We start from the raw sequence: 15,330 nt of genomic DNA on the forward strand, positions 1-15,330 counted from the left end.
CTACATCACGTGACTTCAGAAGGATTTTACATGCTCAGATGAATTCTGAGCAGAGATTAACACAACTTTGGTCTGTCTGTCATGACTAAAGCAGAACCTCAAATGATTTGCATTTTGGCTGCATGTGCTTCTAGCCTCCGACTGTCCTTGAACGGGTTAATTAAAGGTTAAATCATAAGAACCATACGCTAAGGGTTAGCTCGAGAGGCGTCGCTGCACGTAGGGACAGGCTACTTACCGGCTGTATCGTTCATAGGGTTTGCTAGGCAAATTTAGTCCTATGGCAAGAACATGCGCATTTAAAACAAATCGTGGTTGACAGCCTTTTGATGTGCTTTATTATATTTTATAAATGTGCGCCAAAAATAAATCGTTTGCAAGAACACGGTGCAGGGCGCGTCCCTTGTTAAATAATTCTGATCCTTTTGCGCTGCCGTAGTTTTCACCCAGTTGTCTCCGGGCCTGCCTTTCACAAGCTGGCAGCTGTACTGAAGATAGGAAAAAAAAAACTTGGGAGGAAGAACTGAAGGAAGGTCGGTCTGACTAGACGAAGCAGAGTGGGAGAGGAAGGGAAAGTCATCCGAACAAGACAAGACGGACGTGGTAAATCCGACTATAACGATGGAAGCACGATTTCCATTAGAAACAATATATCTACGCAACAGAAGCTAGTGACTAACCCGCGTTTCTTGATACAAAAGAACCAAACAGAGAACAACAAAAAAAAACTAACTATACTTTTTTATTAGCATTTGTTTTTGTGCTGTAAAAAAACGGATTTACAGAGACAACGCTGAAAAGTACGTTTTCCTATTTTAAAAAAAGTGAAAGAAGTTTGACATACCACACCTGGAAGTTAAGACGACTTCTAAAATATTATTTCAACTTTTTAAACCTCACCAGCGTGTTTCCTTTTTGTCTCGTTAAACGGAGTTGGATTCTCATTACGCTTCATCATGTTCAACTTTGTTTGGTGACATTTTCCTATTTGTTTTTGGACAATAAGGTTCTGAGACCAAAAAGGACATTTTTGGGGGAAAAGAGCAACATATCTGCTTTATACAAAATAAATACAAAAAAAAGAGAGAAAATAAACTGTGGATACTGGAAGAGCCCTCCGCTTTCCAATACAGCAGCAAGACAATTAAAAGTAAAAGAAAATACCAGACTACAGAGTACTATTGACAAAGTAAAGGAAGGTAAAAATTAGTAAACGACTTTTCTCGGTGCCCGCTGAACTCTGAGTGAACGACAGGAAGATTTTTTTAAGTGTAGATCCAAGGCGTATTAATATACAAGGGAAATGGGGGACGTGGCAAAATATTTAAAGTTTTTTGCTTATGTTTTAATGTAATAAGTTATCTATTCAAAATTATGCTATGACGTTTTTGACCAAAATGATTTCAATATATTCAAATTTTACAGTTACTGTAAGCTTGTGAGAGAGAGAGGGGGCAGAGATACAAGGTGAAGGTGCATTTCCACACAGAGCCGGCTTTGTGTACCTTTTTGATAAACAAAAACGTTGTTGAGAAAAAAAAAAAACAGAAAAACAGCTTCCGGATAATATTAACACACAGGTACTAACAACGTTGAGAGCTGGTTATATTCACACAAGGCCTTTGTGGTCCTAACAAAAGCCGCTTGACTTGAAATTTATGAAGCGAAACTTGGAATTCGGCCAGACTACGAAAAAGGTGAAACATCGCCCTGGGTGTGGTTTGTGAGCATATAGGCGAAAGGTCATCCTTTTAATTAGAGCGACTAGAAAACTAGAGAGAGGGCTTAAACCATTTCCACAGTACCGAGTTTTCAGAAGCGAAAAGAAAAGCGATTTGAGAACGATTGGAAAGTGACAGAGAAATCGGTTAGTTTAATAACAAATTAACAAAAAAAACAACAACTCTGAAATAGAAAGTTTGTAACACAGTCGACAGCTGTGTGTTTTGAGGTAGGGCGAGAGCAAAGCTGAACTCATGAATAAATAAGCAATCGGTAAGAGAGCTTGCGTTTTTACAGCTGCTTGCCAAGGGGTAAGGGGACTGAAGCAATCGACAGACGGTTGATAAGATAAACAAACCAAATTCCATACTAAGACAAAAAAAAGCCACATCGTCCTCTACAAACATTGACGTATTACCGCAAAAAAAAATCAGTATATTACACGTTTAGATACGGTTTTGTTTGTTTGTAATACATAATAGACTATTTAAACAACCTTAAATTAAGATTTCATTTGTAGCACATATTTATAGAGGACCCACTCAATTACACGTATTGCAAATAGAAAATTCAAGTAATCAACGGATTTTTGAATCTGTGATTTTAAATTATAAGTTAATACTTTTAAATTGGCTTACATGCATGGATAATGCAGGTTAGTTTGAACAATTAAGAAAAGGTATTCTATTGAGACCATTTTACGAACCCAGCAGTTATACATTAAATAATAACCAAATCAAACTCTTTAAAGAAATTTGGGCAGGATGTCTTTAGTGGGGCGAGCTTGGGGCTGGGTCAAGCCTGTGTTGTACTATCGACCATGGGGCAGCAGAAAAGGGGTGAAGGAACTAGAGCTAGCGAAAGAGAGAGAGTTAGAGAGGGTGGAACGAGAAAAAGCAAAGGAGGGGGAGAGAAAGATGCTTCTGAAGATAGAGGAGCTGGGTCCTGTCAAAGGAGCTGTGATCAACAAGAGCTCCCCCCAGAGGTGGTGGCAGGCACTGCCACTGATACGCTGGTACTGGAGGAACCCAGAGCAGCTGGAGCCTGTAAAAAACATTACCCCCATTCCCTTGAAAGAGGCAGACTTTTCAGGAAGTGTGTATTCCATGGCCCCCTCCGGATCCCCGGACACTACACCCCCTGCCCTTTTTAAAAAGACCCCCAAATGGGACCACGTAATCCTCCCGGAACATTACGACATCTCCTTCAACTTCCTGCGGCATCTCTTCGATCTGTTTGTCGTCGGCTTCCTGTACGTCAGCTCCCCGGTTGTTCGAGTCTGCCTGGATGTGTTTGGCCTCAAGGGCGCGCTGAAGCTCTGGATCCATGGGATGGCGCTGTTTCTTGTGTCCGTCTCTGGAATGGGCTTGCTGCTGTGGCTGGTCCAGGCCTATCTGCCCCAGTTTGCGCTTGTCTACGGTGTGCTGCAGGCCCTGGTGATCTCGGTCAGTGTGAAACAGAGTCTGATGGCTAAAGCCGAAGGAGAGATTGAGGGACAGCCAGGGGAGAGAGAAGACAAGGAGGGGACAGTGCTGGACAGCAGCGAGGGAGAGACGGAGAGGGAGTTGGAGAGCGAGGAGAAGGAAGAGGGTGGAGCTCGCATAAGCGATGCTGTATTTTGAGGTGAGTATTTGGTGCAGGTGGTTTTATGTGTCATCATCAACCATATGCAGAGGAAACACCACCCCAGAATGGGGTCCAATTAGGATCAGGCAGTTTGCACCCACATTTATGCCCTTGTGGAGTCAATACTGAATAGTTGCACACAACTGTCACATGGCTTGTGCAGGTCTAGTGGTTCAAGTCAAGTGACCAGAAAGATTTGTTTTACATAATAAATCCTACTTTGTCTTTCTCAATGTCTTCAACATGTCAGTCAAAAAGTTTTTAAATAAGTTCATTTTCGTATTGCTACAAATCCTACCATGATGTTTGAAATGAAACCTGCACCCAGCCTGGTTATTATTGGAACTACCTTGTTTAGAAGAAGTATTAGTAAAAGGGTCGGGACTATGCCAGCAGCAACCTGAACAAACACCAAGAGAATACAAAAAAAAACTACAGATCCCAGCATACCTTTACCCTGATAGTAACAGCGAGGAATGATGGGATATGTAGTCTTTATGCAGGCATATGCAGATAGCTTACTAAAATGACCAAGACTGTGCCAACATGCTAAACCCCTCTTGATCTTGTAGTGTCCCTCCCTTTGGCTGAGTTTCCTCAGAACAGGATTTTTCTCACATAGGCTTGGTGGTCCAGTGGTTAAATAAAGGGGCTTTACCACGAGGTTCCTGATTCAATCCCAGCTCCGACACTGATTCACTGTGTGTGACCCTGAGCAAGTCACTGAACCTCCTTGTGCTTCATCCTTCAGATGAGACGTAAAACAAACGAGGTCCCTTTGTAAGTGACTCTGCAGCAGCAGTTGTGATGCATAGTTCACCTCCTAGCCTCTGCAAGTCTGCTAAATGATTGTGTCACTGGTGCCTGTCTGACTTGTCAGACGAGGAATTGGGCTGGGTCTGTGCACAACACAGGCATTTGCAGTGCACCTCACACACTGATGTAGGTACTAGCAGTACACCGATAGTGACTGGAGTTGAGGCTTGTAGTGGTTTTCAGCCCAACAGGAACAGTTTTCCACTGTAAGGAATACAGTGAACACTGGAGTCAGTATCTGTTTTATTAGATTTATTAAACTCTTATTCAGAATTATGCCGTGGCTGGTCTGCAGTTTTGTTTCTTTGTTTATTGTGGGATGGTGTCGCTATTGACCGTTCAACTGGAACGGCACAAACTCATTTTGGTCTTGTGACCCTGCATTAGCCAATTGGAATGCAAGTTTCAATCAGGGGGTTTCATAAAAATGCATGTTGACTTTTCACAGGCGACATCACCTGACACGAGGTCATCCAAGATTGCTCATAATCAGGGTCTGTGAAGCCAGCATTCATAGTTTTACCGAAATAGATTTATACAAGATCTCTCACGCATCACATCGGATGAAAGCATTCCCCAAAATGCTTGTCTTGTCAAACTTTGAGTTTCAGTTCTCAAATAACACATCCGCACTACTTTACATAAAGACTAACTTGGTGAAACTAATAAAATAGTTTCTGTGTCCAAACTATTTTAGTACATGAGTATATGTGTTATCTTTCCTATGCTTCTGGATCCATCTACATGTTTGAGTGGAGTTATCTTTCCTAGATCTGTATACAAGTGAACAGAGAAAGTTGCAACCCTTTCATGCAAGAAATAGTGAAAATAGCTGAAAAATAGTAGTTTTGGACACCGTTTTTCATTGACATTTTTTCCATTGCTTTATATGGGGGAATGTCATCCTCATATGAGGTCATCATGCATTTGTGTCTTCCATATGTCTGCATATAAAAACCAGAAGAGTTGTTTTTTATCCTTCCCTATAGAGGTCACCATACATGAAAGGACAGGAATACAGAACTATGTTTTTCTATATAAAAATAATCATTTGAAACAGACTGCAGATAGATAGTGTGTTTGTTTGAATTTTCTTTCAGTGCAGAACTGTACTAATGAAAGTGTCTGTCTTTCCTTAAAGCAGGGGAAACAGATACTTCTGGAACCCTATCCAAAAATCTGGGATTGAAGACTACTTTCCAGGAATTTTCAGGATCCCACACAATGACAATTTCTCGAGATCTTGTTCCTCTGTAACCTGGATGGATTTATGCAGATGGCTAGATCAGGAATAAGGGTCTGTTTCTGACACTGGAGCCTTTATTTAAAACCACTGTGCACATCAATGCCGTTACACCTGTTACAAACAGCCTGGAGTGGATAGCTGTGAAAGAGTATGACTTTTTATTTTTATGGTTGGAATCTTGGAATCTTTAAGGGTTTCAAAAATGTCCTGCATTTTGTTTCTGCATGTCGTCCCATCTTTTTCCAAAGAAAATCTATAGATGCATGAAAGAAAGCCAGTGGTTTCCTCACCATGGTACAGAATGCAAGATGAAGACTCTCCACAAAGGCTTTTAATAATCTTGTTTAGCACACTTATCATTGCTGTGGGTCTTTCCACTCATTTATCGCTGCCTATCGATTTTAACATCACTGCACATTTTGACTGATTCATTGGTGTTTTTAACCAGTTTATCCATCAATCCCAAATGGAGTTATCTTGTGCTGTTATACACTACAAACCAGCTTCTAGACGTTTGGTCAGGGAGCTACAAATCCAGCTAATCAGCATATGCTGTTCTGAAATGGGGGATGCGAACGCATCTGACAGTGTTATCATTATCTGTATACTAATAACAATTTTAATGTATGAAAAAATACAAAGAACACTTCTTAGACCACAGTTTAACCAAATAACGTGTGAAATTGACTCTCAAATCACTGTGAAACCTTGGTTTTTTTATACTACATTAAAATTTCACGTTGTGGTTCACTTTTAAAATTGAGTTGAAGTCCTTCTTTGTTTTTCACTAAGACCCTTGCTGTTTACTGCTCTGCTGTTCTGTATGCAGTTTTCTTGCCCTGTGTAATTTTAGGCTCTGTATATTTTTGCGGTATTGCTTTTTTATAGTACGGTATTTTAAATGGGGCACTGACTAGTAACTCTAACAGAGTCCAGATGGACTAACCCAGATCATTTGGATGTAGAGTGTTTTTTGGAGAGGTCAAATCTTGATTTAAAGTGGTTGTAGTTAACAGAATCAGTTCCTATATGTTGTATTCACTAGACAGGTTTTTACTATGCAGTTTACATCTTATAGCAAACATGACATGTGGTTCTTCCACACTAGGGTAAAGAAGTTCTCAGTTGACATGCTTCTGGATCTCTGGTTCTCAGTTGAAATGCTTCTGGATCTCTAGAAGTTCTCAGTTGAAATGCTTCTGGCGCTCTGGTTCTCAGTTGAAATGCTTCTGGCTCGCTGGTTCTCAGTTGAAATGCTTCTGGATCTCTAGAAGTTCTCAGTTGAAATTCTTCTGGCTCGCTGGGTCTCAGTTGACATGCTTCTGGCTCGCTGGGTCTCAGTTGACATGCTTCTGGCTTGCTGGTTCTCAGTTGACATGCTTCTGGATCGCTGGTTCTCAGTTGACATGCTTCTGGATCGCTGGTTCTCAGTTGACATGCTTCTGGTTCTCAGTTGACATGCTTCTGGCTCGCTGGTTCTCAGTTGACATGCTTCTGGTTCTCAGTTGACATGCTTCTGGATCGCTGGTTCTCAGTTGACATGCTTCTGGCTCGCTGGTTCTCAGTTGACATGCTTCTGGATCGCTGGTTCTCAGTTGACATGCTTCTGGATCGCTGGTTCTCAGTTGACATGCTTCTGGATCGCTGGTTCTCAGTTGACATGCTTCTGGATCGCTGGTTCTCAGTTGACATGTTTCTGGTTCTCAGTTGCCATGCTTCTGGATCGCTGGTTCTCAGTTGACATGCTTCTGGTTCTCAGTTGACATGCTTCTGGCTTGCTGGTTCTCAGTTGACATGCTTCTGGGTCTCTGGTTCTCAGTTGACATGCTTCTGGATCGCTGGTTCTCAGTTGACATGCTTCTGGATCGCTGGTTCTCAGTATAAAGCTCTCCCTGCTTTACTTCTTCGGTCATTTCACCCCAGCAGTGTCTTCTGGGTCAAAGCATGTCAGTCATTAGGGGAAGCAGTTGGGTTAAATATTATGTTAATGAAAGCTCTAAATAATTAACTCTTAATTAGACCTTTTACTTGTTTTTTAAACAGTTGCAGTTCAAGTTACTTATCAAATGTTCTAGCTAACTTGAAATCTGTAACTGTTTAAGAGCTGAAAACAAATAAAAAGGTCTAATTAAGCAAATGGTCAGTTCAATGAAGGGTCTAGTTCAGTAATTGAGAGCTTGGCTGGAATGAAAACCAGCAGACACAGGGGGTCCCCAGGACCAGGATTTGGAAGACCTGCTCTGAATTATGTTCATATAGTGGTTTTTATTTTATTTTTAGTTTATTTAATTCTAGGTGATGCAAAACTTTTGGCCATAGCTGTAGTACCAAATAATCATGTTTTAAAATGAAGATACATGTTTGCAAAAGCATGTGTTTCATTCAGAACCGCGCATCAGAGACCTGTATAATGAATGGATGTGCATGCTGGTTGAAATGTTAGTATTGTGTTAGCTACAATTACTGTAAAGCTGCCTGCACTGTCTCTCAATTGTAGAGTAGGCGGGGCCATCAGAGTTTACAGTTCTTATTGTCACGTGACTTGACTGGAACGTGGAAGCGTGTTAAGATCTCCACGTAGATTCAAAAGCATCAGAGCAGTGTTAAGACAGACATAGAGAAAATTAATGAAAACTCCTGGGGCCGGTTTTTCAAAGCGTGTAATGTGGATTACATTTATCCAGATTATAAATAATTACGAATACGAAATCTCATTTTTTTTTTTAACATGCATCAAAACTGATTGCAATTATATATTAAAAAAAAAAAGTTTTAAATAATTGAAGTTACATTTGACGTTTTTTATTCTTTAAAACAAGATAAGGAGTGTCAGTAAGTATGTTCAATAGTTTTCTTTACTAAAATATAAGTCTTATTGTGTCCAAAGGTAATGAATTATATTATAATTAGACAGCAGCAGAACAGTCAAAGAATGTAGTATTGCCACAGCGACACAAGGTGGCAGCATAGACAACCAAAAAACACAAACATTCACACGCTTTATTATCTTTTTTTTTTTATTTTTATTTTTTACTATATTCCAGTTACAAACTATGCATAAAGACACAACATATCAGATAAAACATACAACAAGTTTAGCTCCACTGATGAACGTCACTTTATTATATATTTAAGAAATATTATCAAAGCAGCACCCGCACACACGGTGTTAATGCATGCTGTTAAACTAGTTTGTGTCCCTTGTGTAATAAACTGCGCGATGCGTTTTCCTCTCGCGGGTCACACAGCAGACGACATTTAGGTGCCAGATTGGTATAGAATTGTTTTCAATCCAGAATTAATGCAGAGAACGGCGATGTCGTCTTGATCTGTGAGCCTGCAAGACAAAGAAAAAAAACCTTCACTTTACAAACATTCCGCCTGCCTGTCTGTCTGTCCGTCCGTTACCAGACAGTGTCTCTGTCTGTAGAAGCCCAGCTGTGGCAAACTAATGCCTGACCCGTTGACCTGTTCTATAAACATTGCGTCTAAATAAAACCGCAGAAAATACAGTATGACTTCATTCGTAGACACAATACAAAGAAGCAAGAATGCTAAATCCAATTTTAAAAAGTTACGTAATACAAAAGATAATATTAATATCCTATACATGTATTGAAATATTATTAGCGTTCGGATCTAATCCTACGCAGACTGCACTGTCCGTTTTTTAAACTCTTACCTTGGCTAACTCCTTTTGCATCTCATGAAGTCTCTCAACTGCAAAACACAGAAACATACATCAGCTTTTAAGATAGAAGGAAACACTGTTAAAAACACACACACACACACATTCATTTAGAATACCCGTATAGCCTATTTGTAATAACATTACATTCAAATATATGATGGTAAAGTATATTTGTAGGTATTTTCCGACCAATATGTTTTGATATAGTTTATTTTTACTGTGAACAAAAACAGCCATTAGAACTGTAATTGTTTTTACGGTGATTTCTAGTAAATAGCTTTGAGGATATATGATGAGGGTGGTAAGATATCGTATACGCCATACAGCAATGTGCATTGTATAAAGGTACTGGGCCATATTATGTTTAATACAATCTAATATAAGTTAAATAGCAATGGGCTTTATAGCGTTGGCCCGCATGGCGCATTCTCTAAGAGATCCCATTACACGCACTTTGTCTTTGCGATCTAACCCATGTTGCTCTTTCGGCCTCCGGTGCCTCGTTTTGTTTAGATGAAGCGCCATTCTTATCACGATGCGTCCTGTATGTAACGCATATAAAGGGAAAGCTCTATTTAAAGCTCTCTGGTTTCATACTGAACCCCAGTATCCTCTGGTTCAGTGTGTGGGACCCAAAGAACGGAAAGGGCATAAGGTGTATTTAATAATACATCATAATAATACCTTTTTTACAATATTCTACTACAATGATTCAATAATGCTGAACTATTGCGATACATATTATGGTTGAAATGTGTAAATTAATATCCGTACCGGTAAAAATAAATAAATAAAAAAAAATACCACGCACCCTGTTTTGCTTGAAATAAGCACAGCGACACCACAGCGAAGAAAATGAAGAGGCAGCTCAGTCTAATAATCCACGGCAGCAATGCGGGATCAAACCCGTGTGCAGAAGACCCACTGTCCTGGTTTTCTGAAAAAAAGGGAAGAAAGTTGTGAACAGGTTTTTTTTTTTTTTTTTTTTTACAGATTGCGGGAAATAAACGCTGGAGTGATCAAGCAGAGAACTAATTTGCCTTGGGAAATAAACTGTAAGCGCACTGTACAGAATTTGGGGTGTATTTGTGGGCGATTAATGCAGGTTTCACGGTATATTTATATATTCTGAATTTGTGTTCATTTGGATATAAAAGGTACCAAAACGAGAGCACCGTCCATCGTATGTAATGTGACACTAATTAAAAGTGTAAGTATAGCAAACAAAGCTGCGTTTTCAACCTGCATAGTGTGTGTTTATTTGATGTAGAACAAATCTTGTGTGAGTGGACTTGCCACGCTTAACTTTCACAAGACAGCAACAACGACAACAATAATAATAATAATAATAATAATAATAATAATAATAAATAATGGATTTTCTTTTTTTATGCATAAAAAACGCCATGTTTGTTTTTCCTTTCCTTTGTCACCGAGGCGCAGCCGAAAAGTTGGCTTATTTTGATTCATTTTCTTAAAAACGTATACAAAATAAAAGCACGTACGTTTCTTGTGTAATAATAACTTTACTTTTGCTCTGGTCCCGCATACAATGGTCCATGAGCTAACTGTAGAAGGCAGTGGAGTTCCTACCTTTACTTCTTTGGTAAACAGCCAGCACCGTCCCGTTCCCGGTTCTTCTCCCCGCTGACAGCAGCTCTACCTCGCAGTAATACACGCCGGAGTCATATTTTTGAGGATGGAGCAAGTACAATGAAGCGTCCTTGTTCGTCCTGAATTCATGCGATGTGACGACTCCAGCTGGGTGTGTTTCATTGGAAACCTCGCTCCTCTTCCCGTCGCTCCGGACCCGGTACCACTTAAAGGACCCGATTCCAACCTGCCCGCTGCTGGTGTTGAAAGCGCACCCAAGGCGCGTCCTGTCTCCCACGGTTGCATTGACCTCTGGCTCCTGATAAACCTGGAGCTCCTCAGCAAACACTACAGAAATATAAGCTGTAGAAAATGTATGAGAAATATATGAGAAATGTAAATACTTCACATAAGCACCGTGTGGGGATTCAGAAACATTATCATGGAGCTAAATATTGTGCGTGTTGTGTAATATTTAAAACTCGAAACAAATATTGTTTCACCAAAATGGAATATGTATTTACAGTAAACTTACCCTGAACTGTGAATTATGACGCTGCTATAGAGTGTCAAATAACAAAAACTATGCTCACTGTGTACTGTTATTTCATTTTAAGAACATACAATTACAAAAATCAAGTTCTATTCATCACACGTGTTGCCTGTTTTTAAAGGCGCTAGGATAGTGACCCAAATTCCAACGTTAATGTAAAATACACATTTGATTACAGTATAGATCGATACAATGGGACATGCCATTTAAAAAATATACTGCAAATACACTGCAAAATATTCACTCAGCTTTGGAGTAAATGGATAGTTCCATTCACGCAGAAGACTATAGATGCAATAGAAACTCTTTCACCTTACAATTGTCATCCATTTCTTAAACAGCGGGACCACAGCGCTACTGAATCAATTATTCGGTAATAAGGGTCTGTTTCTGACACTGGAGCCTTTATTTAAAACCACTGTGCACATCAATGCCGTTACACCTGTTACAAACAGCCTGGAGTGGATAGCTGTGAAAGAGTATGACTTTTTATTTTTATGGTTGGAATCTTGGAGTCTTTAAGGGTTTAAAAAATGTCCTGCATTTTTTTCTGCATGTCGTCCCATCTTTTTCCAAAGAAAATCTATAGATGCATGAAAGAAAGCCAGTGGTTTCCTCACCATGGTACAGAATGCAAGATGAAGACTCTCCACAAAGGCTTTTAATAATCTTGTTTAGCACACTTATCATTGCTGTGGGTCTTTCCACTCATTTATCGCTGCCTATCGATTTTAACATCACTGCACATTTTGACTGATTCATTGGTGTTTTTAACCAGTTTATCCATCAATCCCAAATGGAGTTATCTTGTGCTGTTATACACTACAAACCAGCTTCTAGACGTTTGGTCAGGGAGCTACAAATCCAGCTAATCAACATATGCTGTTCTGAAATGGGGGATGCGAACGCATCTGACAGTGTTATCATTATCTGTATACTAATAACAATTTTAATGTATGAAAAAATACAAAGAACACTTCTTAGACCACAGTTTAACCAAATAATGTGTGAAATTGACTCTCAAATCACTGTGAAACCTTGGTTTTTTTTACACTACATTAAAATTTCACGTTGTGGTTCACTTTTAAAATTGAGTTGAAGTCCTTCTTTGTTTTTCACTAAGACCCTTGCTGTTTACTGCTCTGCTGTTCTGTATGCAGTTTTCTTGCCCTGTGTAATTTTAGGCTCTGTATATTTTTGCGGTATTGCTTTTTTATAGTACGGTATTTTAAATGGGGCACTGACTAGTAACTCTAACAGAGTCCAGATGGACTAACCCAGATCATTTGGATGTAGAGTGTTTTTTGGAGAGGTCAAATCTTGATTTAAAGTGGTTGTAGTTAACAGAATCAGTTCCTATATGTTGTATTCACTAGACAGGTTTTTACTATGCAGTTTACATCTTATAGCAAACATGACATGTGGTTCTTCTACACGAGGGTAAAGAAGTTCTCAGTTGAAATGCTTCTGGCTCGCTGGTTTTCAGTTGACGTGCTTCTGGATCTCTGGTTCTCAGTTGAAATGCTTCTGGATCTCTAGAAGTTCTCAGTTGAAATTCTTCTGGCTTGCTGGTTCTCAGTTGAAATGCTTCTGGATCTCTAGAAGTTTTCAGTTGACGTGCTTCTGGATCTCTGGTTCTCAGTTGAAATGCTTCTGGATCTCTAGAAGTTCTCAGTTGAAATTCTTCTGGCTCGCTGGTTCTCAGTTGACATGCTTCTGGCTCGCTGGTTCTCAGTTGACATGCTTCTGGCTCGCTGGTTCTCAGTTGACATGCATCTGGATCGCTGATTCTCAGTTGACATGTTTCTGGCTCGCTGGTTCTCAGTTGACATGCTTCTGGATCGCTGGTTCTCAGTTGACATGCTTCTGGATCGCTGGTTCTCAGTTGACATGCTTCTGGATCTCTGGTTCTCAGTTGACATGCTTCTGGCTCGCTGGTTCTCAGTTGACATGCTTCTGGATCGCTGGTTCTCAGTTGACATGCTTTTGGATCGCTGGTTCTCAGTTGACATGCTTCTGGATCGCTGGTTCTCAGTTGACATGCTTCTGGATCGCTGGTTCTCAGTTGACATGCTTCTGGATCGCTGGTTCTCAGTTGACATGCTTCTGGATCGCTGGTTCTCAGTTGACATGTTTCTGGTTCTCAGTTGCCATGCTTCTGGATCGCTGGTTCTCAGTTGACATGCTTCTGGTTCTCAGTTGACATGCTTCTGGCTTGCTGGTTCTCAGTTGACATGCTTCTGGGTCTCTGGTTCTCAGTTGACATGCTTCTGGATCGCTGGTTCTCAGTTGACATGCTTCTGGATCGCTGGTTCTCAGTATAAAGCTCTCCCTGCTTTACTTCTTCGGTCATTTCACCCCAGCAGTGTCTTCTGGGTCAAAGCATGTCAGTCATTAGGGGAAGCAGTTGGGTTAAATATTATGTTAATGAAAGCTCTAAATAATTAACTCTTAATTAGACCTTTTACTTGTTTTTTAAACAGTTGCAGTTCAAGTTACTTATCAAATGTTCTAGCTAACTTGAAATCTGTAACTGTTTAAGAGCTGAAAACAAATAAAAAGGTCTAATTAAGCAAATGGTCAGTTCAATGAAGGGTCTAGTTCAGTAATTGAGAGCTTGGCTGGAATGAAAACCAGCAGACACAGGGGGTCCCCAGGACCAGGATTTGGAAGACCTGCTCTGAATTATGTTCATATAGTGGTTTTTATTTTATTTTTAGTTTATTTAATTCTAGGTGATGCAAAACTTTTGGCCATAGCTGTAGTACCAAATAATCATGTTTTAAAATGAAGATACATGTTTGCAAAAGCATGTGTTTCATTCAGAACCGCGCATCAGAGACCTGTATAATGAATGGATGTGCATGCTGGTTGAAATGTTAGTATTGTGTTAGCTACAATTACTGTAAAGCTGCCTGCACTGTCTCTCAATTGTAGAGTAGGCGGGGCCATCAGAGTTTACAGTTCTTATTGTCACGTGACTTGACTGGAACGTGGAAGCGTGTTAAGATCTCCACGTAGATTCAAAAGCATCAGAGCAGTGTTAAGACAGACATAGAGAAAATTAATGAAAACTCCTGGGGCCGGTTTTTCAAAGCGTGTAATGTGGATTACATTTATCCAGATTATAAATAATTACGAATACGAAATCTCTTTTTTTTTTTAACATGCATCAAAACTGATTGCAATTATATATTTAAAAAAAAAAGTTTAAAATAATTGAAGTTACATTTGACGTTTTTTATTCTTTAAAACAAGATAAGGAGTGTCAGTAAGTATGTTCAATAGTTTTCTTTACTAAAATATAAGTCTTATTGTGTCCAAAGGTAATGAATTATATTATAATTAGACAGCAGCAGAACAGTCAAAGAATGTAGTATTGCCACAGCGACACAAGGTGGCAGCATAGACAACCAAAAAACACAAACATTCACACGCTTTATTATCTTTTTTTTTTTATTTTTATTTTTTACTATATTCCAGTTACAAACTATGCATAAAGACACAACATATCAGATAAAACATACAACAAGTTTAGCTCCACTGATGAACGTCACTTTATTATATATTTAAGAAATATTATCAAAGCAGCACCCGCACACACGGTGTTAATGCATGCTGTTAAACTAGTTTGTGTCCCTTGTGTAATAAACTGCGCGATGCGTTTTCCTCTCGCGGGTCACACAGCAGACGACATTTAGGTGCCAGATTGGTATAGAATTGTTTTCAATCCAGAATTAATGCAGAGAACGGCGATGTCGTCTTGATCTGTGAGCCTGCAAGACAAAGAAAAAAAACCTTCACTTTACAAACATTCCGCCTGCCTGTCTGTCTGTCCGTCCGTTACCAGACAGTGTCTCTGTCTGTAGAAGCCCAGCTGTGGCAAACTAATGCCTGACCCGTTGACCTGTTCTATAAACATTGCGTCTAAATAAAACCGCAGAAAATACAGTATGACTTCATTCGTAGACACGATACAAAGAAGCAAGAATGCTAAATCCAATTTTAAAAAGTTACGTAATACAAAAGATAATATTAATATCCTATCCTATACATGTATTGAAATATTATTAGCGTTCGGAT

The 15,330-nt window shown here is 39.6% G+C and overlaps 1 protein-coding gene across 2 annotated transcripts; it reads left to right on the top strand.

The window, feature by feature from the left end:
- The first annotated feature begins 149 nt into the window (after nucleotides 1-149).
- Nucleotides 150-6,169, top strand: LOC117433975 (uncharacterized protein C6orf47 homolog). Of its 2 annotated transcripts, none has more exons than XM_034056454.3 (2): nucleotides 150-3,345; nucleotides 5,309-6,169. In XM_034056454.3, exon 1 carries the CDS (start codon nucleotides 2,487-2,489, stop codon nucleotides 3,342-3,344), a length of 858 nt encoding a protein of 285 aa, XP_033912345.3. In that variant the 5' UTR covers nucleotides 150-2,486; the 3' UTR covers nucleotide 3,345; nucleotides 5,309-6,169. The 2 variants fall into 2 exon arrangements, with proteins under 2 accessions (XP_033912345.3, XP_033912344.3); XM_034056453.3 differs by having other exon boundaries at nucleotides 153-3,345; nucleotides 5,306-6,169.
- Nucleotides 6,170-15,330: the final 9,161 nt, after the last annotated feature.

This window comes from Acipenser ruthenus, chromosome 41 (genome assembly GCF_902713425.1).
Source record: "Acipenser ruthenus chromosome 41, fAciRut3.2 maternal haplotype, whole genome shotgun sequence".
NCBI classification, from domain to species: domain Eukaryota; kingdom Metazoa; phylum Chordata; class Actinopteri; order Acipenseriformes; family Acipenseridae; genus Acipenser; species Acipenser ruthenus.

Excerpts from the sequence above, each read along its gene's own strand:
- LOC117433975 (XM_034056454.3), top strand. The coding sequence starts at position 2,487 with ATGTCTTTAGTGGGGCGAGCTTGGGGCTGGGTCAAGCCTGTGTTGTAC.